At 36.9% G+C, this 27426-nt stretch overlaps 3 protein-coding genes across 3 annotated transcripts; 1 reads left to right on the top strand and 2 right to left on the bottom strand.

The window, feature by feature from the left end:
* Positions 1-6674: 6674 nt before the first annotated feature.
* Positions 6675-7613, top strand: LOC100479384 (olfactory receptor 5W2). Its single transcript, XM_002930051.2, has one exon. The coding sequence runs from the start codon at positions 6675-6677 to the stop codon at positions 7611-7613; it is 939 nt and encodes a 312-aa protein (XP_002930097.2).
* A 4469-nt stretch (positions 7614-12082) lies between these two features.
* LOC100479131 (olfactory receptor 5I1) lies at positions 12083-13036 on the bottom strand. Its single transcript, XM_002930050.2, has one exon. The coding sequence runs from the start codon at positions 13013-13015 to the stop codon at positions 12083-12085; it is 933 nt and encodes a 310-aa protein (XP_002930096.1). The 5' UTR covers positions 13016-13036.
* A 3530-nt stretch (positions 13037-16566) lies between these two features.
* Positions 16567-21940, bottom strand: LOC100478880 (olfactory receptor 5L1). Its single transcript, XM_002930049.2, has 2 exons — positions 21032-21940; positions 16567-16596 (listed from the first exon to the last, which is right to left on the bottom strand). The coding sequence occupies exons 1-2, from the start codon at positions 21938-21940 to the stop codon at positions 16567-16569; spliced, it is 939 nt and encodes a 312-aa protein (XP_002930095.2).
* Between the last annotated feature and the right edge of the window lie 5486 nt (positions 21941-27426).

Below are 27426 nucleotides of genomic sequence, written 5' to 3'. Positions count from 1 at the left end.
CAAACCAAGCAGAGTCTCAGTGGATCAGAAGCTTCTAACTCAGAAATGGTAAATATGCCATCATCCTTCCACATGACATATGACAGTAATATCATGTAAAGACTGATTTGATCTGCATATCAGCCTCTTCAATCACATCTAATGAGTCTGAACTGACAAGAAGAAAATCATAAACCAATTACATGAGATATCTTAAGCTCAAGGAATGTATGTCTAAAAATGGAAGAAACCAATTTAATTAATTATAGGCTTCATCTCCCTGAATTATATAATTAGAGAGTAAAAAAAATCACTCACTGGGAATGTTGACTAGTAGACTCATGACTTAAATAGGAACTTGGGCCAGATGGCCTGAACTAACCCTTCCATATGGGATTTTACAGAAATAGGAAAAACATTAAAAGACTTTGGTCTATTCTGGCTCATTTACTTCCTTCCTCACCAGTTCCTTCCACTCTTTGTGTGACTACATCGCAGGGTTCTTACACAGCCACCAGGACTGATGAGAGAATTATTATCCAGTATTACATTACAAATGACTATTGATATAACAGGCATGTTTCTGTACCTGGGTTCCTTTCCTTCAGCCTTGTACTGCAATCCCTAAGGATCAAAATGACATAGTGGTGGTAGATTTGGGCATTTGTACCACCCAGTGAGCAGACAGATGCATACTAGTGGTGTCTAGCACCATGTGTTAGAATACAGCAGAGGTAAAGCTCAATAACCCAGTGCATGGCTGCTCCTATGTGAAACCAGAGGCAGCAACTTTAATCCTCTTTGAACATTCTTCTCCAGAAATATGCTATGAACCTGGCACCGAATACAACTCAAAATCACTGTGGTGTTCAACAACTCACTTTTCCGCACTAGACCACACCCCCCCTGTAAAAGAGGGTCTTTCACTAGATTACCTCTAAGGCCCTTTCCACTTGCCATGATCCATCTCCCTATACTGGTGATTCTATTGTTGTGTAAACCTATTCCCACTATTGGAAATATTAAAAAAGGTAAGTAAACAAACCAAACAAGTGGCTTCCTCTTCATACAAAAGAATGGCATTGTGTCTTGAGGCTGATTTGACCTGAGTGGCAATGATATCGGCTAGAAAGTGGGAGCGGTCAAAGGCTGAGTCCTTGTAAACACAGCTTCTTTTCTGCATTCAGGATCTAACAGACATTTCACAGAAATGGTGACACAGCATTATTAGTATTCAGGTAGCTAAAAATTAAAACGTCAGTGCTGTACCTTGACCCACCTAAAGAATGGCCTAAATGAAAATGATTCACGATATTGACATCAAGTACTTGTGTGGATGTGGAACAATTAGAGCTCCCACAGGTTGACGGCAGAGATCAGAACTGACGCACAACCTTGGAAAACTGTGGCGGGATCTGCTATAGCTGGTCCCCAAATTCTATCCCTACTTCTATATCCAATACATATGAGTGACTATGGACATCTAAAGCTTGTACAAACATGATTGTTCCATTATTCAGAAATTGACAATAACATAAGGTATGATTGTTCATTGGGATACCACACAGCGAAGAGAGAGAATAAACTATCACCACGTGCAACAGCATAAGGGAATCATATACATGAAAAAGAGTGTAAGACATACAAGGTTACAAACCAAATGGTTTCACTTAAATATATTAAAAAAAACCCTACTCAACTATCATATTGGACATCAATTTGCGTTAGGGCTCATGGTCTCTGAAATGCTGTTATGTTCGTGTTTTGGTGTAGGTTATGTGTGCAGGGATGTTTTTATTTCTGAAAAGTCAGTAGCTTTTTTTTAAATAACACACACATGCAACTTCAAAATTAATTCTAAAATTAAAGATATTTACTATCAGATTTTAGACAACTGCAGAATTTCATATTAATTTTTAAAGTCTCTGGCAGTTTATTTTATGCAATGTTGTCAAGATATTGCTGTAAAGTTAAAAAGCGTGCAACTTTTAGAAAGTATTTCATTCAATAATTGTCCTGTATGTTACTAAAATGGGTTGCTTGATTATAGAATAGAGATGTTAGCAATCCACAACTCCTGATTCTCGTTTCCTGTAATAGGAAGACTGAGTGAGCTCGGTTTCAGTATCGTGCACAGAACTTACTCATAACAGCCCATGACTCAGGGCCAGAAAACTACTGTCTGATGGAAGGCTTTTGTTTGTTTGTTTGTTTTCCATTTTGTTTTTGTTTTCTTTTTGAGAGAGAGCACACAAGGGAGGTGGGGGACAGACAGAGAGGGAGGGAGAATCTTAAGCAGTCTCCATGCCCAGCACAGAGCTCTAAGTGGGGTTTGATCTCATGACCCCAAGATCATCACCTGAGCCAAAATCAAGCATCAGAAGTGCAACCGACTGAGCCACCCAGATGCCCCTGAAGGAAGGAGTTGAACAGTAGACAGTTCCTACGTAGTGCTATGTTTAGGGGCACCAGTGGCACCAAGGGGGTTCTTTAGTTAAATATTTTTTCCCACTTCTCTGTCTCTGACTTCTTAAATTTTACCTTTAGTCTTTCCCCTCATAATTAAAGAAAGCTACTTTCTATTCACAAACGAATTCCTTTGGGAATTAATTTAGATTACCCAATTTTGTGCAATGTATTGCCACACATGCTCCAGATCTAATGGGGACTAGGATTAGACTACCTAGTCTGGAGGGACGACCCTGTTTATGAAGTTCAACTCTGCCTCCCCTATGACCAGAGTGCAGCCCGAGGAGATGTGACCTCCCTGCAGACAGAGAAACACCTGTGGGAAAAATGAGTATGGAAAAGAATCAGAAGAAGGTGACTGAGGAAGACTCCACCACCTTCAAACACACATGAGAGAGATAGAGAACAGTAGGAACGCGCTGAGCTAATGCAAATACAGCGTTTTCTCGAGTCCATCTGATGGCAAGGCATTGGCGATTGTTTAGAAGCTTTGAGAGTTGTCTCAACAATATTTCCCAGAGGAAATACATTTGGTATTTGGTACTGTGATCATCACACAAAGAATAACAATATATTTAGGAAAATGCATTAACAATTGTCACGACAATCTCTTTCCCAAAAATTGAAAATATATTCATTTCATTGACTTTGCTTGAAGGGTAATCTAGTTTTATAGACAGTAAGGGGAAATTCTATAACAAAGACAAACAAGTGAAAAAAAAAGTGCAAAACCTATGTTTCTATTGACTCCAGGTGAGGTATCAGGAGAAATACGAAAATACCTGAAGCGTTGGGATGCATAAACCGGGACACACCCTGTGCATCCTACTTTTTTGTTGTTTACACAAATTTTGCTTTTACAGGCTTGTGGCGATTAAATGACCTGCCTCAAAATCTAATATATGTGATGTTTTTACATTTTTGTAACATTAATCAAGAGTAAACATTTAAAGGATACATAACAACCTGTGCTTGCACGTACATAGCAATGATTCACACACGTGATAAACTATGACTCAGATAACAGACAATATGTAGATCTTTCCTCTGAACTGCCAGGTTTCACAAGCTCAAGGAGATAAAATTTCTTTCTTTTCTGTTTGATTCATGGAATTGTGCAATGCAGGGTGCTTTCAAATCACTTTTTCTTCACACCAACATTAATAATGTTCAAGTACCCAGATAATATAATTAAATTGGATTACCTCCCATGTGACAACACTTCTGCCTTCCATAATCATTGGGATCCTAACTTTGGTGGAGAACTGGGACTGAATGGCCTCTCAGTTCCATTGGAAATCTGGGGAGTCTTTGGGGGATTTGTGAATTTTCAAATGTCACTTTAACACATACATACTATCACATTCTATCAGAGGATTTAGAGTGCTAGTTTTTTAAGACAAAATTTGTTTCACTCCACTATGTTCAGCAATCGATTGTGAATAACTTCTGTAGATTCAATGAACTTTACTGTTTACCTCTCAGTTTCAATTTCTGTACCATGTTATGAAATGGTTAGAGACAAGCCAGGACATGTGAAACATATGAAATACATTATAATATGTGCCTATAATTAGATAACATAAAGTATTTGACTATGGTAAAAAGGACAACATTGCCTTTATTTAAGGTCAATTTCTATGCTCCTAAAAATCATTTATAGAATTTATTTTTAAAAATTTATGGATATGGTGGTGTCTGGGTGGCTCAGTCGGTAAAGCACCTGCCTTTGGCTCAGGTCATGATCCCAGGGTCCTGGGTTCGAGCCCCATGTCAGCTTCCCTGTTTAGCTGGAACCTCCTTATCCCTCTCCCTCTGCTCCTCCCCACTGCTTGTGTGCTCTCTCTCTCTCTTTCAAATAAATAAATAAAATCTTTAAAAAAATAAAAATATATGGATATGATAAATATTTATATAATTTTACTCACATCAAAGTTTTTATGATATGTAGAATTGTATATAAATCAAGTGGACACTTAGCAGAGGATAGATAGAATAAATTAATGTACATTAATACAATGGAATGCATTGCATTCATCATACTTATTTACATATATAAAGAATGTTTATATTGTGACATTACTTATTTGAAAATTTAAAATTCAGTAATATTGACAACAAAATGTTATCAATAGGCAATGTGATATTGTCCAGTGGTTTTTTGCTGTTTCTAAAAAAATCTTTACCTTGTAAATGTCTTTACTGGGAAAGAGTTTGTGTATCTGTGTAAATACCTGGGCATGAATGGGTGTGTATTTGTTTTGTAAATTATGAAATTATCACAAAAATCAATTCTAGGGGAGAATAGGGATTGGGGAATTAGAAATAAGGAATGCTTGTTGAATGGGGTCATTCTGCTATTCTTAAAATAGGTATAATTTTAGGTGGTAAGGTAGAGAGGGACACAATTTTTTTTAATGGTCTGTATTTCTTGTTTAATCACCTTACCCCTATGAAATATCAGAAAATACACCACCACAATATGAGGTATTTTGCTTATTCCTGAGAGACCAAGTGTTGAGCACCCAGGGACCAGACTCAGAGATGATTATATAATCCAGGTTAGTCAGGAGACAACGCTGAAGCCTCCTGCAGACAGAACTGTGAGGAAGAGAGGTCAGTAATTCTGGGGCTGGTATTAACACTTTTTGCTGTTTCTCTGATTTATATTCTAAATTTTTGTTTTTTTTGTCCTTTTTTAACTGAAAACGTGATATAAAACCAAAGAAGTGTATATGTTACACAAACTTTTATTTCAATTACTTTTATCGATCTGCTTATTTAAGATAAATATACACGTAGAAAGCAGGGAAAAAAACAAGTATGGATTGCACAGATGTTACCTATGTTTTATTGTTTTTAATGTCTTGTATTTTTATATATTCTTAAAAAACTATATTTTTAAATTTTTTAAGGAAGCATTTTTTAAAATACGTGTCTACAGGGACTGATATTTAAATGAGTTTAAGCCAAGGGTTTGGAGACTTGCACATTGATCACTCGATCATTATTCAGATATTTTTTATCTCTTCTTCATCTAACTTCATCTTCACTTTTCCTAAATTCTCACAAACAGAGGAGGACTTGTATGATACTACATACGATATCATTAGTTTGGTTAAAATAAAACAGCAGAACATATAATTCAATTGACCTCTCAACCACCATGTTTTTAAAGTAAAGGGAGGCAGATTTCAGAGACGTTTAAATGTAAAAGGGATAAAACAAAACAATATTAAAAAGTCTAGGGAAGTTGAAACAGGTACAGTGGAGATTTGAATCTCTCTGGGGTGTGGGACTGTGCGCGTGAGTATTTTTCACATGTGTCTTACAGTTCTGAACTGTTGACAACTAGACAATGAAGGTTCTAGTACTTTGGGGCAGGGAGACTCACACAGGAAAGCACATTCCTTCATTTGCTGATCTGTCACCTGCTAGGAGAATCTCTATGATTCAAGCCCAATGTTGTTCATAATGTCCCCTGAGCAATAGCAACTGTCAGAAGGGAGCATGGTTAGCCCTGGCATTTTCCTGTCTGTCCACTTTAGAGTATTGCTCATGGACACCCTCCACCCTGTTCTTCTGCAACCATACCCTCCCTGCTCCAGGGGGTCCTGAATCTGAGACTGGCTCCATCCCTTGTTTATTGAGACTGGATAGGACATGGAGTGAGTGGGGAAGTGGAAGCATGTTGTATGAAAGAATTTTTCATATGGCTCACTATTTTGGATTTTGGGGGGAAAACAAAGGAATACATTCATTACTTGTGCTTCTCAGCTATGTTTCTCTATTACAGACTATAACAATATTTATACTAGATGTAAAAATAATACCTTGCTGAACACAGGGTTATCTGGCCAGATAATTATAAGAACTATTGCCTCAAACAATGAGAACATTAATTTCCTTATAGAATAACATTTAGCAAAACTTATCATAAAGACAACATATGTTGGCATGCAAATACCATTTAATTTGGATGAAAGTGTGCTACGAATTCTGTACAGTGTTGTACAAATATAGGTAATATTATTATCAAATCATTTTTATCGATTTGGATATATTTCCGGGACAGTCTGCTTCACCTAAACAGTCCTGACATTGCTTGTCTCTCTTCCTAAATACAGAGAAATAGAAAGGACCAGCAGTTTGTCTACTACAGTAAAGTGATGTTAATCCTGGTTCCATTTCCTTCTCTCACAACCAGGCGTTCCCAGATCTGAGTGATGGCTGTTGAGAACTGCACTGTGATTACTGACTTCACACTCCTAGGACTGTCTGGCAGAAAGGATGTGCAGCAGGGGCTCCTTGTGCTCTTCCTGCTGGTTTATGGCATAACCGTGATTGCCAATCTAGGGATGATCTTGCTGATCAGGCTGGACTCCAGGCTCCACACGCCCATGTATTATTTCCTGAGCAATCTGTCTTTCTGCGATGTCTGTTACTCCTCCACTGTGTCTCCCAAGATGCTGGCTGACTTCTTATCTGAGCAAAAGAGGATTCCGTATAATTTATGTGCAATTCAGATGTATTTTTTTGGGGTCTTTGCAGATGTGGAATGTCTCATGCTGGCTGTCATGGCGTACGACCGGTATGTAGCCATTTGTAATCCACTTCTCTATACAGTCGCCGTGTCCGGGAAAATCTGCCTCCGGCTCGTGTCCCTTGCCTACTTTGTGGGCTTAGTGGATTCAGCAATCCACACCTGCTGCACGTTTCGACTGTCATTCTGCAATTCCAATATCATCAATCACTTTTTCTGCGACATCCCACCCTTGCTGGCCCTCTCCTCTTCAGACACGTCCATCAATGAGATAGTGATGTTCACGTTCATCGGTTGTGTGGTGGGTTGCAGCATCATCACCATCCTCCTCTCCTACAGCTACGTCATCACCACCATCCTCAGGATGAGCTCAGCCCAGGGGAGACGCAAAGCCTTCTCCACATGCGCCTCCCACTTGACCGCGGTGGCGATATTTCATGGCACACTCCTGTTCATGTATTTCCGGCCCAGCTCCAGCTATTCCATGGACACAGACAAAATGTCCTCTGTCTTCTACACGGTGGTCATTCCTATGTTAAACCCACTCATCTACAGCTTGAGGAATAAGGATGTGAAAGGTGCCCTGAGAAAAGCAATCTGCACTAAATTATGGTCTGGGTGAAGTTGTATTTTTCACCCAATGTATTTATTTAAAGCTTTTGTGAACCGAAGCCGAGGTCTTTTGACATACATTCCTGTAGTCTCACCAACACAACTTTCTAGATGTTTCCTCTTATTTATCATGATACCTAAATGGAGTGTGGGAAGAGTCCTTATTGATCTTGATCTTCTGTTCAAACTAAGAAAGAGTAATACCGGGTTCAACAGCTGGTCTGCAAAAAGGATCTTTTTACGTTTGCCTTCTCTGTTCCAAGTTCCATGAATGCAATGCCCTTTCCAGTATTGTTCACTAATATTTCTACTTTATTATTTACAAAGCTCAGGTCCAAATGTTATTTAAAACATGTATTAAATAAGTTCATGAGTGTCCCCTGAAAAACTGATGCAAAAGAGGCTTTGCAAATTCACACACACACACACACACACACACTCATACACTCACACAAACACACACATGCACAAACTTGCTTTTTAAATATTATTCTAGTATGTCCATCTTTTCTTTTGGCCCAGGCTGAAGTAACCATCAGGGACAGGGATCATTTGCAGTAAATCTTTTTCGGAACCACGTATTCCTCATCATTCTGGCCCAGTTACACCAGCAGACATCCCCAGGATCAATTGCTCTAGATTCACACCCCACCTCAGAGTGCACACCAGCCTGTGGGTTTCCCTTCCTGTCCCCGCTCTGGAGAACAGATGCGATGTTGTTGACAATTGCATAGAAGCTGCACGAAGGAAAGTTGGGGCTAAGGGACCCTCACCCTGTCCAAAGGCCACTGGAAAGATGGCTCAGTCTCCCTTGATGTGTTCATAGCATTTCACTAACAAAATTTTTTAAAAAGCTTAATTGATACAGTTTAAGTTAAAGGAAGATTTATTAACTTAATAATATGGTCAATGAAAAAAACAAAGAACAAAATAATATTTACAAAAAATTCTAATTGTAATAATTGGATCTCTGTGCATCTGTGAAATAAACACGATTTTAATAATGGTCTTTGCTGCGTACCTGGATGTTAAGTAATCTTGTATCTTTTCCATAAACTTAATTAATTGTATGTGTTGTTTACACAGGCATCAACTAAGAATTAATCCATTTATGAAAAACATAACAAGAGGTTCTCAAGAGTACTCTTTTTATTTTAGCTAATTGTCAAGAAGGGAACAGAAAGGTTTTTTTTTGTTTTGTTTTGTTTTTTTCCTGGTTCCAGGAGGAGACAGCAATAATGGTGGTACAAGGTTTTTCATTTAAATTTTCTTCCCTATTTTTATGTATTCCTTTAGTGTATGAAATAGGCTAAGTGTACTTCAAAATACCATAAGAATTAAATTTAAAAGATGCAATTTAAAAGATGCAATTTTCAGCAAGTTATTAGTCTTCCATTACTGATTGAACAGAGTTTTAAGACAAATCAAAGTATTTTATTATGTATTGAGTATTTTATTTTACAATCTGAAGTTATTTATTTGTCATTCATAGAACATATTATTTATCAGGACCTCTCCATCACTGCCCAAATCCCTTCCCATAACAATGTACTTTATTGAAATTGTATTAAATATATTCCTCTCTGTAAAGATTAAACCTATTCATGTTATACAAAATTGGATTCACTGGCCAGCTTTCATATATGTGTGAGAATAACAGATATTTTTTCTTCTTTACCTTTTTTTTAAAGATTTAAATTTAATAGCCTTTACACATGATCAGGAAACCAGGATTTTGTTTTTGTTTTTGTTTGTGCTTTGTGCTTTGTTTTCATTTGAAAACATGGTAAAGATGAGAGAGGGTTTAGGGTAAGAACAGAAATTCGGAGGGAGACAAGACCTGGTTCACATCCACATACTATCATTTACTTGTTAGCTGTGTGACTGTAGATTACTAGTCCTGTTAACAGTGTCCTCATCTCTTTAACCTGGCTTTACTATATCTATTATAAAGACATAGATATTTTTATAATCAGGTATATATCTATTTATCTGAGGATGATAATGGAGTTTCTAAGATCATTCAGAGCCAACTAACTCCCTCTCAGGAACTAAACTCAGGTGTGGCAAGAAAACATGGCATCATTCATGGCGTCCTGTCATGAAATTGTGTCCCCAGGATCCATCTTTATCCACTTTAGAGCCTCCTTACCCAGCTATTCAGGTTCTAGTTGTACCTCGTAGCCTCAGCTGCTCTTTGGAGCGCTCTGCCCAGCCACCTTGGGACTTGTTTTTCTTGACGCTTCCTTTACTCCTGGTTGGAGCTGAGCAAAGATTTCTTCCCACGTCTAGGCCAGATGCCTGAAACTGTGCTTCTGATCTCAGTCTCAGACCCCACATTGCCAAGAAATGAGTTTAGATAATTAATCCCAGAGTATCACATTTTATGTTATCCTGTGTGCCCCTATCCCAAGGGTCACAGCTGAAATAGGATGTTGCTGGAGGAGGTCATGGAGAGGATGTGACCACTGATTGACCTGTGAGCTGGACTCAAGGAATCAAAAGAATCCTCACCCTTCCCCTGTCCTTAGAATGTACATTCTGCCCACCGATCTCACAGTTTGAACTGTTCCGAGGACATAGCCTTGAGAGATCGATGTGGTGTTGAGACCACCTGGATGGTACACATGACTGAACCCAGTGAAGGCCTCTGTATAAACTTATACGATTCTGGAGGGCAGAAGTGGAGGTCTGCTCATGTTGTGGCTGCCCAAAATAAGCCTCATATGTAAGTTCATTACACCTGCCACCTACCAATCTGGAGTGGTCTGCCTCTTTCTTCCATCTCTCCCTACCCTCTGTGGGGTGAGAGGGGGAGGTTTATGAACCAACATACACTCAACAACAAAAGAACAAATATTCATCTGTTGTGATGAACCCATACACTTTGGTGAACATTTTCTGTGCAGTATGTGATTCTCATAAGCATCAAGCCACATCCCACTCTTCCCTATTGACAGCCCACGTTGACCAGAGCCCTACCTCACCACTGAAATGTTTGGACAAAAACCTATTTTTTTTAATAATCTTTTTTACTTGCTCTTCAACTTTGTTCTTTTTTTTAATATTTTTTTTATTATATTATGTTAGTCACCATACAGTACATCCCTGGTTTTTGATGTAAAGTCCAATGATTCATTAGTTGCATATAACACCCAGTGCACCATGCAATACGTGCCCTCCTTACTACCCATCACCAGCCTATCCCATTCCCCAAACCCCCTCCCCTCCGAAGCCCAGTTTTAAAGAGTTTCCACTGCAGTGAATAGAACTGTGATTTTGGTTTGTAATGCAGTCCGCATCTTCACTGTCAGATGACTTTTCTGTCTAATTTACCCTCTCCCACTATTCAACCTCACCTTTGCTTTAGCACTTTCTTTAGACTTTCTGCCACACTTTTTCTATGGGTCATGTCCCAGCAGCCCACCCATCTGTGAGCCCACAGTTTGTTAGCTTCTGATCCCAACTCTTGCTGTCAGAGGATAGCCTCCTTCAGAAAGTTCAGCTGTTTTCTTACCAATCAAGACATTTCAGACTGAACCTATTCTTGAGGAAATAGTTTATGAGCCAGACTTTAATTTTGGTGATACTTGCAAATTGTTTTTTAATAAGTCACCATACCTGACAATATTTTGCAATAGTCACATGTGTATACAGTACCCTTCCAGAGAAGGAAACAAGCAAACAAACAAAAAAACTGCAAGAGAAATAGTGATAGATATATAATCTAACTTAAAAACAATCGATAGCAAATATTTTCATGTTTATTTCATAAAAATTTACTCAATATCCACACTGGAAAAAATACTGTGATAAAGAGGCAATGTATCAAATAAGGGACAATAATTAATGATAAGTCTAGTAGAGGGATAAAACACAGACACAAACAACTACAAGATTGGATAGAAAATTTTAAGAGTTTTAATATTATAGTGAGGTTTTGGATGTGACTTACCATCTATAATTGAATTGATATAAAAAATCACATAATAGTTAAAATTTGAGTAAAAATTTTTTTAGAGAGAGTACAGTTAGACAGCTAAGCTACAATGCACACATATTTACATGGAAATAAAAATTAATTGAAAAATGGTCTCAATAAATTGCATTTATTTTCTTCCACAAAAGAAAAAGGGTTGTGATATTTTAATGGCTTATCCAATATTGAGAAAAATTGCAATAAATTTAGGATGGGAGAGAAAAGGGGTAAAAATATGTAATATAGGACATTATGCAAAGGGTAAATCTACTCCTGGAATATATATTAAAAATGTCAACTTTAAAATAATAAAGAGACGTAATACAAGTAATGTGACAGGACCTGGTTCTGATGTTGTGTTTGGGCCCTATTCTGTAGTTAAGACCTCATTACCACATATTTGGGGAACATCCATATTAAACTGACTTTCTCAACAATTAGAACCAATGATCAAAGAACAGACATTGTTAAAAAGTCGTCAGGCTCAGTTTCATTCTTCCTTAAGAAACCAATTTCTGGCTGATCATTTTCCTAAAGGCGTTTTTGACATCTTTGTTCCTTAGACTGTAAATTAGGGGATTCAACATAGGTATAATCAATGTGTAGAACACAGAGGTCACTTTGTCAATATCCAGTGAATGACCAGTGCTGGGGCGCAAATAAATAAAAATGAGGGTACCATGGTAGATCGTGACTACGGTCAGATGGGAGGCACAAGTGGAAAACCCTTTTCTTCTTCCTTCAGCAGAACCTGTTTTAAGAATAGCAGCTATGATGCAGACATAAGAAAGAAGGACTGCTAGAAGACAGATAGCTTCCACCAAACCAGCAAAGACTACCAGAATAATGTCATGCATGTAAGTATCAGTGCAGGACAGAGAGAAGAGTGGGGAGATATCACAGAAGAAATGGTTAATTTCTTTGGAGCAGAAAGATAGATGAAAGGTATTAGTAGTGTGAATAATTGAGCTCATGGTACCTCCCAAAAATGCTCCAATGGCAAGCTGGCAGCAAACCCTTTTGGACATAATAACCGTATAAAGCAGTGGGTTGCAGATTGCTATGTACCGGTCATAAGCCATGGCAGCCAAGAGGAAAGATTCTGTGTCAACCAAAGAGCAGAAAAAATATAATTGCGCAACACAGCCCCTGTAAGAAATGGTCTTTTTATCGGAAACCAAGTCCACAAGTAATTTGGGGGCAATGACAGAAGAGGAGCATACATCTACGAATGACAACATACAGAGGAAAAAGTACATCGGGGTGTGCAAGTGGGAACTGGTTGTGATTAATGACATCATCCCAAGGTTCCCCATGAGGGTAACAGAGTAGATAAAAAGAAACACAGCAAAAAGAATCCTCCAAAGCTCTGGATGGTCACTAAATCCCAAGAGAAAGAACTCAGTCTTCACAGTACGGTTTTCGAACTCCATTCTCTTCAGTGACCCTGGACTTCTGAGGTTGTGGCACAGTAATGATGGCAATATTAGTAAAAACCTCAGTATTCACTAAAAAATAAGAAATGAAACAGTCAAAATAAATACAAGAGGAATTCTAAATCCACTCCTGCATCCTGATAACACCTAAGCACATCTGCAGCGAGTGCAGTGTTATGCATTTCAAGTTTTCAGATTTTCAATTTTTTTGAAGATTTTAATTATTTGAGAGAGAGAAAGAGAGAGAGAGAGAAAGCATGAGCAACAGTAAGAAGCAGAGGGAGAGGGGAAGGCCGACTCCCCATTGAGCAGGAAGCCCAATGTGGGGCTCAATTCTAGGACCCTGGGGATCCTGACCTGAGCCAAAGGCAGATGCTCAACTGACTGAGCCACCCAGGTGCCCCAGATTTTCAAACTTTTATTAAGTTGACGAGGTATCACTTCCACTGCTTAAAGCTATTGTTTTCCATATTTAGGGGCACCACCATCAGCTCAGTTGCTGAACTCCACTTTCTTCACCTTCCTCATCTTCCACCAATGTCAAGTAATAGCGGTTAACTACATGGTTACACAGCAAACTGAATGACTAGCCTCTGTCCCCATTTGTGTTATTTTTATTTTCACAACAGACAGCACTGCTGTTCCAAGCGAAGCCCTGTATAGGTAGAGGAGCAGAAGTTCCATGTTGCTCACCTTGAGATGTGGCTTCACCTCTTAAGAACAAAAGAACTCCTAAGAGTTGTTGGAAATCTACTGATAAAATAGAAAGAAGAAAGGTTCTGCATTAGTTATAAAAGTCACTGAATCCCAGCTCTGTCGCTCAGAAGTTGTGAGACCTTGGGCCGGCCAATGAAGCACCGAGTTTCAGTCCATCATCTATGAGAGTGATAGTACCTTTCCCATCAAATTGTAGGTGTTCAGTGAATGTCCTTCTACAGATTCAATCTCCTCACATCTTGTTCCTTCGCGGTTCTGAAGCTGGCAGCATAGCAATTCTGAGTCAATCCAGACATCTGTTTTATCTTTCTGGAATTCAAGCTATGGAATAAAACCAGAGAAATCCTCATGCTCACAAATGTGTTAAATTCAATACAGGCAATGCGAGGATGATATCCAGGAATGTTCCCATGCCCTCCACAGTGAAAAATTGTAAAAAATATTGAAAAAGCCTCATCTACCTATTTCTCTACCTTTCTGCCTTCCATCGTCCTTGCTCTAGTTTAGAAAACTGTTGGACAACCAATGGCAATACACGTAGTACTTGTCTACAGACATGCACATTTTGTCCAGTGTAGAGACAATCAATTTCCCTCCCTCCTGTGGAAAAAGCCAGTTTAGTATCTATTTGTTTATTTACTTGTGAATTCTTGACCTATAATTCTTCACCTTGTCTTTTATACCAGTTGGAACAGTTGAATGAATGAATAAATGAAGTAAAATCACTGACATGGTTTCATCTTACATTTGTATAATAGTTAGACATATTCATTTGTGTATATATAATTGAATAAAATCATAATCAATATATGATTGAATAAAATTTTAAGTTAGACATATACATTTGTATATATGATTAAATAAATTTTTTTCTTTACTATTGCATATCACATACAACTAGTTTCCTCCTTTAATCACTACTGTACGCCTTAATAATTCTTCTTAGGTCTCATTCTATGACCTTCTACTCACTGCCAGAAAATGATTTCTGTCTTGCAGAGAAAAATATCAGATAGCAACAAGTATGTGCTTAACTTTCTCATCAAGTCAGAATATAACCGTTTGAGTTCATCAGTGACCTCCTCTCTCCCTTCCTTTCCGTGCCCTTCCTCTCTGATGTTACTCCCTTCAACTGTGCACCCAATTCTTCCTCTCTGCATCAATTAAGATACTTATGCTTTTACTACTAATGTTTCTTTCATAAACTTGCAACACATAGCATTGAAGTCAATTTCACCTTTAAAAATGTTACTCTGTATCTATTTCCATTCATTTTTTTAAATTTTATTCCAATATTTTCTTAAAGATAACTACACTGGTTTCTACTTTCTCACTTCAGCCTACTGAGATAGGATTTTTGTCCCAACAATTTAAAACCTTTTTTGTTTCAATTCCAAACTACATCCTAACTGTCAAATGCAAGGATTTTCAATAGGTAATGAACTTTATTTCTCTACTCCATGTAAGAGCTTTGACCTCTCCTTTCTTCATAAAACCCCGTTCTCTTTTGGCTTCTATATACCTCTCTTGATTCCAATACTAATCTCAATAATGCCCCTACCCAGCCTCCTTCATAGATGGTGGCACTTTCCTAGGGCTTCATTCTCAACCTACTTCTCTCCTCACTATGCACACTCGCTCTACATAATTCTGTGCCTTTTCTTACAATAGCAAGTACACAGTGATAATTTTCATGTACCCATTCCAAAAGCATCGGTCCAACTCAAAGTGAGCTATCAAAAAGGCACATGTACATTTCAACATGCTTAAAATAAAATTTAATTACTATCAATTCCTGTAACTTATGCCTATTTTATGATCCCTATCTTGGTATACATCTCTACCATCTCCACTGCTAGTCCAAATAAGAATCCTCCTCTGGTTCAAAACTGAAAAAGAACCATTGATTCAATCTGTGAAACATGGCAAATATCCAATATCTCCTTCTTGTCATCACTGACATTCCATTATTTAATGTCATCCCTTTCTTCCCTCAATTTGAACTGCTTAATTGGCCTCATTCACTCCAGTCAATACCCACCCTACTTCCAAACATGATCCAAAATGTATCCGTAAACCACTGTAAGAATTACCTACATAAAATAGATTTTGTATTGTGTTGCCTTCTTCTTAAACTCTCAAATTATTCCGTTTCCTACAAGCTCAGCATTTAAATACACTCAATTTTCACATATATTCCCATTTTTGTCTCCTACACTCCTTTTCACTCCAAACACTTTGCTTTAAAAAAAGTGTTAATTGGAGAAAGAAGCATCTCAGATCTACTAGTCAACTCTTTGGAACTCTCCTTTCCTAAAATACATATGGCACCCTCCTTAGAAAATACCAACTCTCGTTGAGTGACAGCCCATCTGTGGCTGTCTAGGAATATGAGAGGCAAGATTTTCAATCGACCTAAAAGTGGAACAATAGCCACTGTTATGAAGACAAAAGAAAAAAAATTATAGCCAGTGGCTAAAAGGTAGGGTGGATGAAAATCCCTCTTTGCTGTGCCATTCACTCTTTTGGGAATTATGGAAAACGACTATCAAAAAGTAGGCATGAAAAAAAGAGGCTCCTCTTTAGGGACAATGTTTAAATAAGCTTGGGGTCTGAGCCATGGAGAACCACCACTTCTTTCTACCAAAACTTTTATTTCTAATCACAGAAGTAGAGTTACTGAAGACATCCATTTATACAGAGAATATTTACTTGTAATAATATTTCAAGGATGATAGATGCTTTAAGACCAAAAAAGCCTTTCAGGATTGAAAAACGAAATATGAAAGTCAATGAAACAATAGAAGGGGAAAGGAATACAAGACAAAAAGTTAAGAAGAGTGCAAAGAGGAGCCAATTATCTGTTCTTCTATGCAATTGGCAGGTGAGAACGAAAATGAACTCTAAAAGAATTCAACAAAATTACCTATTCCTGTCAGTTCTCTATAGAGAGCCCTTGTCTCTACCTTTCTAAACCATTTTTCTCTTCCCTCAAAGCCGCTCGCCTAACCCTACCCCAGTCCTGTTATCTGTATGTTGATAACTGTTCTTATCAACACATAACCACAGGATAGAATAAATAATATGATATACAAATTGGGTGAGCTTTAATTTATATCTCAGTCTGCTCAACTTTGAAAAAAGAATTAACAGGCAATGAGCACTGTATTGAGAGTTAGATTTCTAATCAGAGTCCAATTATACTGAAGATTGTCATAAGGGTATCATCCATTAATGTGCTTTTTTGTTGGTGGTGGTGTTTGTTGGAAATGCCTTGCGAATTAAAACCTGTGTTATGCTAGGCATATGTGTTCTCAGAACATCAGTTTCCTGCATGTAAAATAAGTGAGTATAAGACTAGCACTTAAAATCCTGTCCAACTCTGATATCCCAGGATTATGAGAAGAGCACTTACCAGTACACTATCTTTCACTTATCTTCTTACCACCCTGTTGTCAAAGTTAGTTCATTTTTCACTGGAAAAACTCAGTGCTGACAGTTAAATATTTAAAAAATTGACCCATTGCAGCATTTTCCATACTCTATCTGGGCAGGCCTTTTGTGTTCATAAAAGAGGTCTGTGCCTCCCTTAGGAAGGTAGTGGTTTCTTAGGAGAACACAAGACCTTTTATATTTTGCCTCAAGTCTTTTGAGGTTAGCTTTCAGATCTCACTTAGGATCCCAGGAACACACAGTCTGATATGCAAATCCCAGTGGGAAAAGATATGTGGTGAGCAATTAAACAGTTCTACTGAGGAACTGGTTAAACACAAAATGAAATGATGCAATGTGTTTTTCTACATCTTGAGGATGTCTCAAAGAAAAATATATTTTTAGTTTTGAAATGGCAGATTATTATATATAAAATTAGATTATGCTATTTCCTGTCTAATTTTATTTAACCATCTTAGAGCAATTTATCAAAGAACTCTCAGAGTATTATTCTATGGATAGGATAGTAAAATAAACTAGAAAGAAGCAAAAATATGCCTATCTGACTCTTGAGAATTAGAAGACATTGAAAGTCAAATGTCAGGGGAAAACCAATTATGAATGAAGTTGATGAGTCTGATATGTGCTACGCGTGCATCTATTTGCAAGTGCAATTCTGGCCACCCAAGGCCTGAATAGACCAGAGAATATTTCTTTAATAAATGTTTCTATTTGGCACAACAGGCTGGCTCAGTTGAAGAGCATGCAACTCTTGATTTCATGGTCATGAGTTCAAGCCCCATGTTGGGAGTAGAGATTCCTTAAATAAATGAAATCCGAAGGGGGAGAAATCAGAGAGGGAGATGAACCATGAGAAACTATGGACCCCAGGAAACAATCTGGGGGTTTCAGAGGGGAGGAAGATAGGGAAGAGGGTAACAGGGTGATGGGTAGTGAGGAGGGCACATGCTGCGATGAGCACTGGGTGTTACACTGAACTAATGAATCATTGAACACTACATCAAAAACTAATTATGTCCTATACAGTGGCTAACTGAACATAATAAAAAAAAATGAACTTAAAAAAATACAATTACTCTGTGAATATGTATGCCAGGTGGCAAAACAGAAAAAAGGATAACTTGCACTACACATTTAAGAATTTTTTCAAGTACAGAGTAGTGAATGAGAGATGGTAAAAGAAACAACATAAGCAATTGTGTAAGGATTGGAACGTGTGTGGTATGATTTTAGACCTGAAAATGAGATTTAGAAGCAATGTGTTGCCTCATGAAGAGAGATAATGTTAGGGGTGTGCGTGTGTGTGTGTGTGTGTGTGTGTGTGTGTGTGACCAAGAGTGCGGAGGTGGAGAAACTGTTCTTGTTGGAGGACCAAAGGTGAAAGGTGTTTCTCTCACTTTCATCTTAAAATCCAAAGTCTTATGGGTGATGCAGGAAATCTCATTCCATTTAGAACATCTGAAATGTAATATAGAGCCATATTTTCATCAGACGCACAATATAACACTATTCTACTAGTCATTATTTATTCATTCATTAAAAGAAATAACTGATATCTGTCTTTACTGGAATATTTCTAAATAATTCTTGCCCTCAAAGATGTCTTTTTAAGAAACATTAGGAAGAATGAATTTTATGAGCCAGGTTTTTGCAGTTATTTTGTTATTACGTTTCAGTTCAGTGATAACTCTGAGACTGGTAGCTTATCCCCAGTTTATATTTCAGAGACTCGAGGTTAAGCAAGTTTAACGATCTTCCTCAAAATCACTCTTCAGGGTCTGAACCTGGACCCAGGTGTTTAAAAGTCCAGCTCCCGTCATACTTCACTAAAGCGACAAGGACATATGTTACTTTAAATAACCCATCCCAATAAAAATATAAACAACAACTAATATAAAATGAAATCCTAACAGAGTGAGGAAACAAATGAAGTGTTAAGATTGCAAGAACACAGGAAAAGTAAATCATACTTTGGCCTTTAAAAGGTGGGTGTGTTAAGTTTGAAAAATGGACCTTTATATATATCAAGCTCTAATCCTGGAACATGTAAATGCCACCTTATTGGGGGGAAGGGTGTTTGCAGATATGATTAGGGTAAGGATCTTGATATCAGGAGATTATCCTAGATTATCTGGGTTGGCGGTAAATGCCTTCCTTCACAGGTGACCTTACAAAAGAGAGGGAGTCTAGGGGCACCTGGGTGGCTCAGTTGGTGAAGAGTCTGCCTTCGGCTTAGGTCATGATCCCAGGGTCCTGGGATCGAGCCCAACATTGGGCTCCTTGCTCAGCGGGGGAGCCTGCTTCTCCATCTCCTTCTGCCATTTCTCCTGCTTGTTCTCTCTCTCTTTCTCTGTCAAATAAATAAATAAAATCTTTTAAAAAAAAAAGAGGGGGAGAGGGAGGTTATTTCACACACAACACATGCACGCATGTGAAAACATAGGAAAGATGGAGAGTAGGGAAGTTTGAAGATGCCAGTCTTAAAGACTGAAATAATAAAACCACATGTCAAAGAATGCCTGTGGTCTCCACAAACTGGAAGAGAAAGGGAAAGTGTTGTCCATGACAACCTCCTGTGGTAGCATGGCTCAGCCGATACCTTGATTTTGGCCCAGTGACATTGATTTCAAATTTCTGCCCTCCAGAACTATAAGAGAATAAAGTCTATTGTATTAAGCCAACAAATTTACAGCATTTTTTTTCAGAAGTCACAGGAAACTAATGCAAACAATAGGTTTAGAATATAATAGACTTGAAAATACAGTAAATGACTGAATAATATCAGGCAAAACAGAAAAAAAATTAACAAAACCCCAGAAATAAGACAGGTAAGCCATCAAATACATGATCTACTGATTTAATCAAGAAATAAGATAGAATAGAGAACAAAAGGTAAAACTAAAAGTAATAATAGCATTATCAGCAAATACTTTATTAGTCACTTATAATATACCATATATGGTGATAAGAATTTAAGATATATCATTTAATTTTCATGGAAATCTTACTAGAAAATTAGAGTAATATCTATATTTTGTAGAAGAAAAGGGTTTTTTTAACTTATTTATTATTCTATTGAAGTATAGCTGACATACAATGTTATAGTAGTTTCAGGGGCACAACGTCATGATTTGACAATCTTGTACATTACACAACGCTCACCATGATAACTGTGGTTATCATCTGTCACCACACAACATTATTATATATTATTGACTGTATTATCTTTGCTATACTTTTCATCACTGTGACTTATTTATTTTATAACTAGAAGCCTGTGCTTCTTAATCCCCTTAAAAGAAGTTTTAAAAGTCCTAAAATTATAATATTGCAATGGAAAAGTAATTATAAGACAAAAATGACTAAAAAATACACAGAAATTTACTCAAACTTTCTATTAAAAAATAGGATATCAGACAGTAGTACACTCATTCCACTTTTGTAAAAAATGAAATTAATTTAGTTAAGAAGGTTGCATGCTTTAATGATGATGAAAAACATGTCTATCGATGTGCACGTTGTGAGAAATACATTGAAGTTTTCTCAAACCAAGGTATTGAGCCTAACAACACCACCCGAAACCCATTCAAAGAAAGTAGAGATTGGAGAAGAACAGAAAAGACACCATGTACATTTGAATTATCTATAAAGAGATAATATATGGCTTAATAAAAACAAGTGGAAAAAAAAAAGCATGAATAGCCCCCCAGCTCATAAAATTCTTCTCTACTTTACTTTTTGTTCACATCCAACCAAAATCAGCCCCTCATTAAAAGTCTCTGAAGAAACTCTGAGTCTAGTTAAGAAAATAGTTTTTTCAAAAGGTAATATAGATCCCAATACTTTCTTGAGAGCTTCTTTCACATCCTTGTTCCTCAGACTATAGATGAGGGGGTTCAACATGGGGATCACTATGGTGTAGAATACTGTGGCCACCTTGTCAGTCTCCACACTGTAGCCAGAACCGGGCTGGCAATAAATGAAAAGAATCGTTCCATGGAAGACAAGGATGGCTGTGAGGTGGGAGGCACAGGTGGAAAAGGCTTTACGCCTTCCCTCTGCAGAGTGCATTCTCAGGATGGTGATGAGAATCAGCAAGTAGGAAGTGAAGATGACCACGATGGTGATGATCTCATTGACAGTGACCACAATGAACACCGTGAGTTCGTTAATAGAGACATCAGAGCAAGCAAGCCATAAAAGAGGAGGCAGATCACAAAAGAAGTGGTTAATCACATTTGATCTATAGGATGGGATCTCCAGAGCTAAACACAAGTGGATCAGAGAACACATCATCCCCCAGAGGTAGCAGCAAGACACCAGCTCCATACAGAGATTCCGGGACATGGTGACTGTGTACAACAATGGGTTGCAGATGGCCACAAAGCGGTCATAGGCCATCACAGCCAGCAGGAAGACCTCAGTGATTGCGTAGGTACAAAACAAGTAGAATTGCACCATGCAACCCAGGAAGGAGATGGCTTTGTCCCTGCTTAAGGTATTGGACAGCATCTTTGGCACGATGATGGTGGAGTAGCAAAAATCCACAAAGGACAAGTGGCTGAGGAAAAAGTACATGGGAGTGTGAAGTGGAGAGCTGACCTGAATCACTGCAATCATGCCCAGATTTCCTGCAACGGTGACGCCATAGACGAGAAGGAACACCAGGAAGAGGAAGACTCTGAGCTCAGGGGCATGTGCTAATCCGAGAAGAATGAACTCTGTCACAGAGGTGCAGTTCTCCTCCCCCATTTCTGCCATATGTCACGCTTAGGAAAACAAATGTTAAATTTTGTGTTTCTTCTAAAATGGGAGGAAAAAAACAGGTTCATATTAACTTCAGAAAAAATATAACATTGATATCAAATATTGTATTTATAAGAAATAACAAAAACACAGTTATCAAATAATTGAAATGATAAATGTCTCTGTAGATCCCACTGATCAACATTGATGTAAGCAAAAGCAGAAACATTAAAAAACTTAGTGATTCCAACCTTTACCACGATACATAGAGATGATTAACTAAGTTCGACTGTTTGATGGATTTTAAAATAGAATCACAGATGCAATTCAAAACCACATAGAAATGAGCCTCTGTTCTCTGAAAATCCTTAAGAAGCTTCAGCCAGCAAGGTACCACCTACCGTGATTCTATAAAACATATACTTTCTTTTTTTCACTGAGTCTCTCAGGAACATATATCTGAAGCAACGTTTTTTAGCACTCCATTTTGGGGGATTGTGATAAGTTTTTTGCAGTCTGCAGCTCATAAAACGCTTTTAAATTTTGAATTATGAGCCAAGAGATGTAAAATATAGATTGAAAATGAAAATTTTACACCAAATGAAGAACGTGGTTTAATCAATTATCATAGTAATGATCTATAATAATGATCTACAGTCTTAATCCTGATGACAATAAAAGCTATATATTTTTATGAGAGATTTCATTCTTAATAAGCTATGGTAGAAATATATCATCACATTAATAAAATCATGAAAAACTAATCTTAAAGTACGTTGAAGTACTGTTTATAATATTAAAATGGAAAATGTTAATAATCAATAATAGAACAATTATTAAATTAGAGTGGGTCATTTCTAGGAAAGAAAATTATCATGCTGGTGGTAAATTAGAAAAGCAACAGGATACCAAATAGTCTACCCGGTGCACATAAGTAGATGTATATAAAGATGTACATAGAGGGTATGAATACCTCTGATATATTTATGTATCAATATCTTTGGTTTGGCTATCACTGAAATATTCATCCTTTACCCACATCAAAGAGAGGTGCCTGAAAACTCTCTCAAGTTCTCGAAGTAGCTGGCTGGCAAAAGTGGTTATTTTGTGTATTCGATGCAGTGGGATCTACCACTGAGATCTTTCCTTAAAGAAAAGGCAGATAGACATTGAGGGGTTCTATTCTCTGCCCTCCCTTCTAGCCTGCAGGAGGAGTATACTGGTGACCTCTACACATATGTGTAATGAAAATTGAGCGAAGAGGTTCTGGACTAGAAGAATAACTGTATTTTCTCCATATGTTGAACGAAGTCTAAAGAAGTGTGTCACTTTCCTGAAGTCATGTGATTTTCAATATCTGGCGAAGAACAGAAACAAAACAAAAGCAAAACAAAGCAAAATACCTGAGTTATTTGCCTGCTTTCCAGTTAAACAGGAAAGTCAACTTTGTACGTTTTTTTCCTAATGTTCTAGCCTGATAATAAGAAACAATTCCATGGCAACCCCAAAATAAATCCAAAAGAATTCATCTCATTTTCTGAGCAGAGCGAGTTCATAAGTCTGGACTGTCCGTGACCATCTGGAGGACAGGTGAATGCAACCCTCAGCAATAGCATGAAAATGAAGGAGCTTCTCCATGATCATAAACTCTGGATTTCATTGCAGAAACTGGTCTGGAAAAAAAAAAAATGTTAAAAGAAAACAGAAAGAGAACGAGAGAAGAGGGCTACCATTTGCTTATTCTGTATTTTTTCATATACATCCATCTTTGATGTTACAGAGAAAATTGTTTTAAATTAACCATTAAGTGTTTCTGAATACTGAAACACAAAGGCATTTTAAACAATAACTGCAGAGGAATGTTGTTAAACATTCTCTACTTAAAAGAGAGATGTCTCCAATACATGTTTAAAATAATTGTTAACAGAGAACACGCATTCATGTCTATTTTCAAGTAACCAGAGCCTAGTTCTAGCTAACAGACCTGAGTGACAGACATTTTCTCCTTGGAGCTGAAGATGTTAAGACATGTACAGAAGACAGAGACTTATAGTGTAATTTAATCTCCTGGGAAATGGGCTCCTTGGGCCCCAAAAACTAATCCCCATGGTATAACAAAATGCATAATAATTAAACTGAGACTACATGTCATGTAACATAACTAATAATTAATCTTTATGGCATATCATCAGGAGATTTATTTTTTAAATTATCCCAATTTGGGAAACAACTGTTTAAAACCAAAGACGCCCCTTCTCAGCCTTCATGGTGCTATATGATATTACATCTAAGTGTCATATCTGTGGGACACGGACATGAAGCCATAATAAAACAGCATGAATATTTCTTCCTTCCTAATAACGTGAGGAATCCCTTAGATTCTTCCTGTAGGAGATAGTGACAAATGCCTCATCAGAATTCCTTTAAATACCGTAAAAGTAATGATCCAGCTGGTCAGAATACTATAGAGTAGAACACACTTATTGAGCTCTTGCTAGGTGTTGGAAACTATTCTAAATATTACACAACTATTAATTCCTTTTCTCTTCCTAGTAACCAGCCAAGAAACAGTTCTGGGTTTCATGCCTATCTTACAAAGGAGATGATGGAGACACAGACGATGCCACTTGGATCAACTCAACATAAATTGCCAGTAAAAGCAATGGTGGCCTTCTGGTTTTTCACTCACATGAATGTATGGAAAAAAAGAACGAACCCAGAGAGATTTCTGAGGTGGCATTTCTTCAGTGCATGTCCAATGATGGAAGCCATTGAATTGGATGACATCAATTATCTGTTCTACGTGTATTCTTCTTCTGACTTTATAATATCAATCTAGACCACAGTATTCTATTTGTGTCTGTGTATCATTGGATGAACACATAAATTTTTAAGGTATATGTGGTTGGAAAGTAATTTCAAGTAAATAAATTTGTATACTCTCAAGTACCATACAGTATGTTCCTAAAATTGCTGTGCGGAAGACCGCACCCAAGGCTGAGGAGACGTTCCCTTTGGTTCTCCATTTCCAATTCACCTTTCACAATTAACAAAAGAGAAGAAAAGTTCTCACCATCTTTTTTTTAATTGCCCAATGAATAGAAATCTGTGGGTCAAAAGAAAGCGATAGTTGGGATTGTTGATGTTCTCAAGGCCATTTTTGATATTTTAATTCCTCATTCAGGGCACCTGCAACTCATGGCGTGTATTTCTCCCTCCTTCCAGCTATACAATTTCTGTTTCAGTTTACAACTTCTATAAATGTCTAGTCAAATATTTGGCCTATTTAAAAAACATTTTTTTTTTTGGTTTTCTGTATTCTATTAGTGTTCTTTATATATTTTGGGCACAAATATATATATTTTGGGCACAAATCCTCCCTCAGCTATATAACCTGCATTTTTCTTCTCAAACTTAAGTCTATGATCTGTTTTGAGCTAATGCCTGGGTATGCTGTGAGGTAAATTGAAATTTATCTTTTTTGCATATGGATACCCAGTTGCTCATCGCCATTTATTGAAAATATTATCCAACTTCAGGAGCCTGCCTCGGCAGGTTGTCAGAATCAATCAACCATAAACCTGTTTAATTCTGGACCCTCAATTCTATTATGTTGAAGTATACACCCACCATATACCAGTACCAATTACACTATGTTTTTAATTTTCAGTTTTTCCAGAGTCTTTTGTTATTTATTTTCATAAATATTTCAATATTTTCATGTGTTCAGGGACTTATTTTCTTAGTTTTACATAGGGATTTTATTTTGGTACTAGGAAGAAATAAGATAATTTTGATATATTAATGCTGCATTTTGTGATCGTGATGAATTTGATTATTAGTTCTCATGGTCCTAATATGGTGCACAGACATGTGTATGTGTGTGGATTGCTTAGGATTTTCTTCTTAAAAGATCATGTATAATGTGAATAATACCAGTTTTACTTAAAGGTTACTATTCTCAATGATTGTGTTAATTTGTTCCTTGTTTCTTTTTCATAGTAATTCTAGCTAAAATTTTGTCAATTACATTAATCCTTTCACAGTACAAACTCATTAATCTTCTCTGTTTTCATCTTCCTACTTTATTGGCTTGTGCTTTAGTCTTTATCATTTCCTTCCTTTGTTTTTTTTTCTTTTTTTAAAAATTTCTTAATGTGGAAGCTGAGTTTCTAGTTTTAATTGTTTTTCTCTTTTCTAATGTAGTTATTTGAAGATCTAAATTTCCTTGTAAACTCTAGGAAGCATCTAATAAAATTTCATAGGTTAGATTCCATTTTCATCATTGATTCCAAACAAGAGTAATATAATCTTTCTGCTACTTTTCTACAGTGTTCCAGCTAAGCACAAATCAAGGAAGTGACAATGTGTAAAGGAAGGCAATTTCATATATGTGAATATATATGATTATATAAAATAGTGTAGGATATAATTACATATCCAAATTTCTGAAATAAAGTTGTTTTGATTTCTTACTATATTTTAAAAATCATATCACTGTTCAAATTATTTTGTGAACCAATATAAGATTATTGTGCAGTTTTTATTTTACCCTAAACAAAATAGCTAGCAATTTTTCTCTCCATAATTTTCTGAACTAATTTGTGAGTTATCCAAAAACAAATAGTATGGGACAAAGGATATGTAAATAATTCAAGCAAAATTAATGATAGAAGAAATAAAAACATGATGTCATAAAATTTTTGGAAATTAGAAACCCATATCTATTTGGCCATCTTATAATAAATATTACTAGTACTAGAAAAATTTTAATCCTTCCTAATATACACAATAATTAGTTTTGATTACTTATTTGCTTAGATTATCATTTAAAATGACAGTTAATTTAAAATAACATTTAAGGGGCACCTGAAGGTTCAATTGGTTAAACATCAGATTCTTGATTTTGGCTCAGGTCCTGATCTCAGGGTCATAGGATCAAGCTCCGTTGGGCTCTCTGCTCAGTGTGGAGTCTGATTGAGATTCTCTCCCTCTCCCTTTGCCCTCCTGCCTGTGCTCTCTCTTTCTCTCAAACAAATAACTAAAATATTTTTTAAAAATAAAAATAAAAAAATAAAACAACATTTAAGGAAAGCAAATGGCTCTCAATATTTTCCAGAAACCTATTCAATAATTGTATGAAGACTGCCTAGGGAGTTCTCATGAAGAGAATTGAGAATGCTTTTGGTCAAGTGGCCACAAAAATTAATAATATATTTATGCTGATTGATAGGTGATACAAAGGAAAGATGAAACAGAATATGAATACATTTTCTTTGTCTTTGTTTTCACTATTGGCTTGGGAAACAGGCTAATGTCTCTAAACTTCTTGTAAATATGTTTATCCTCCCGACTGGAACTTTTCTGAAATAATTTAAAATAGTAGGTTGAGCCTATGTCACTTTTCATTCCTTCGAGTACCTAAAAACAGAACTCGTGTGCATATGGCATAAAATAGTAGCTCAAAAATACTGTTGAGTCATTGACTCAAC

This window comes from Ailuropoda melanoleuca, chromosome 16 (assembly GCF_002007445.2).
Source record: "Ailuropoda melanoleuca isolate Jingjing chromosome 16, ASM200744v2, whole genome shotgun sequence".
In the NCBI taxonomy this organism is placed as follows: domain Eukaryota; kingdom Metazoa; phylum Chordata; class Mammalia; order Carnivora; family Ursidae; genus Ailuropoda; species Ailuropoda melanoleuca.
This window is presented reverse-complemented; position numbering and strand designations above follow the sequence as displayed.

Coding starts and splice junctions, on each gene's coding strand:
- LOC100479384 (XM_002930051.2), top strand. CDS start 6,675: ATGGCTGTTGAGAACTGCACTGTGATTACTGACTTCACACTCCTAGGA.
- LOC100479131 (XM_002930050.2), bottom strand. CDS start 13,015: ATGGAGTTCGAAAACCGTACTGTGAAGACTGAGTTCTTTCTCTTGGGA.
- LOC100478880 (XM_002930049.2), bottom strand. CDS start 21,940: ATGGGGGAGGAGAACTGCACCTCTGTGACAGAGTTCATTCTTCTCGGA. Junction 16,597..21,031: donor TGAAAGAAGCTCTCAAGAAA/GTATTGGGATCT, acceptor ATAGAAGAACAG/ATAATTGGCTCCTCTTTGCA.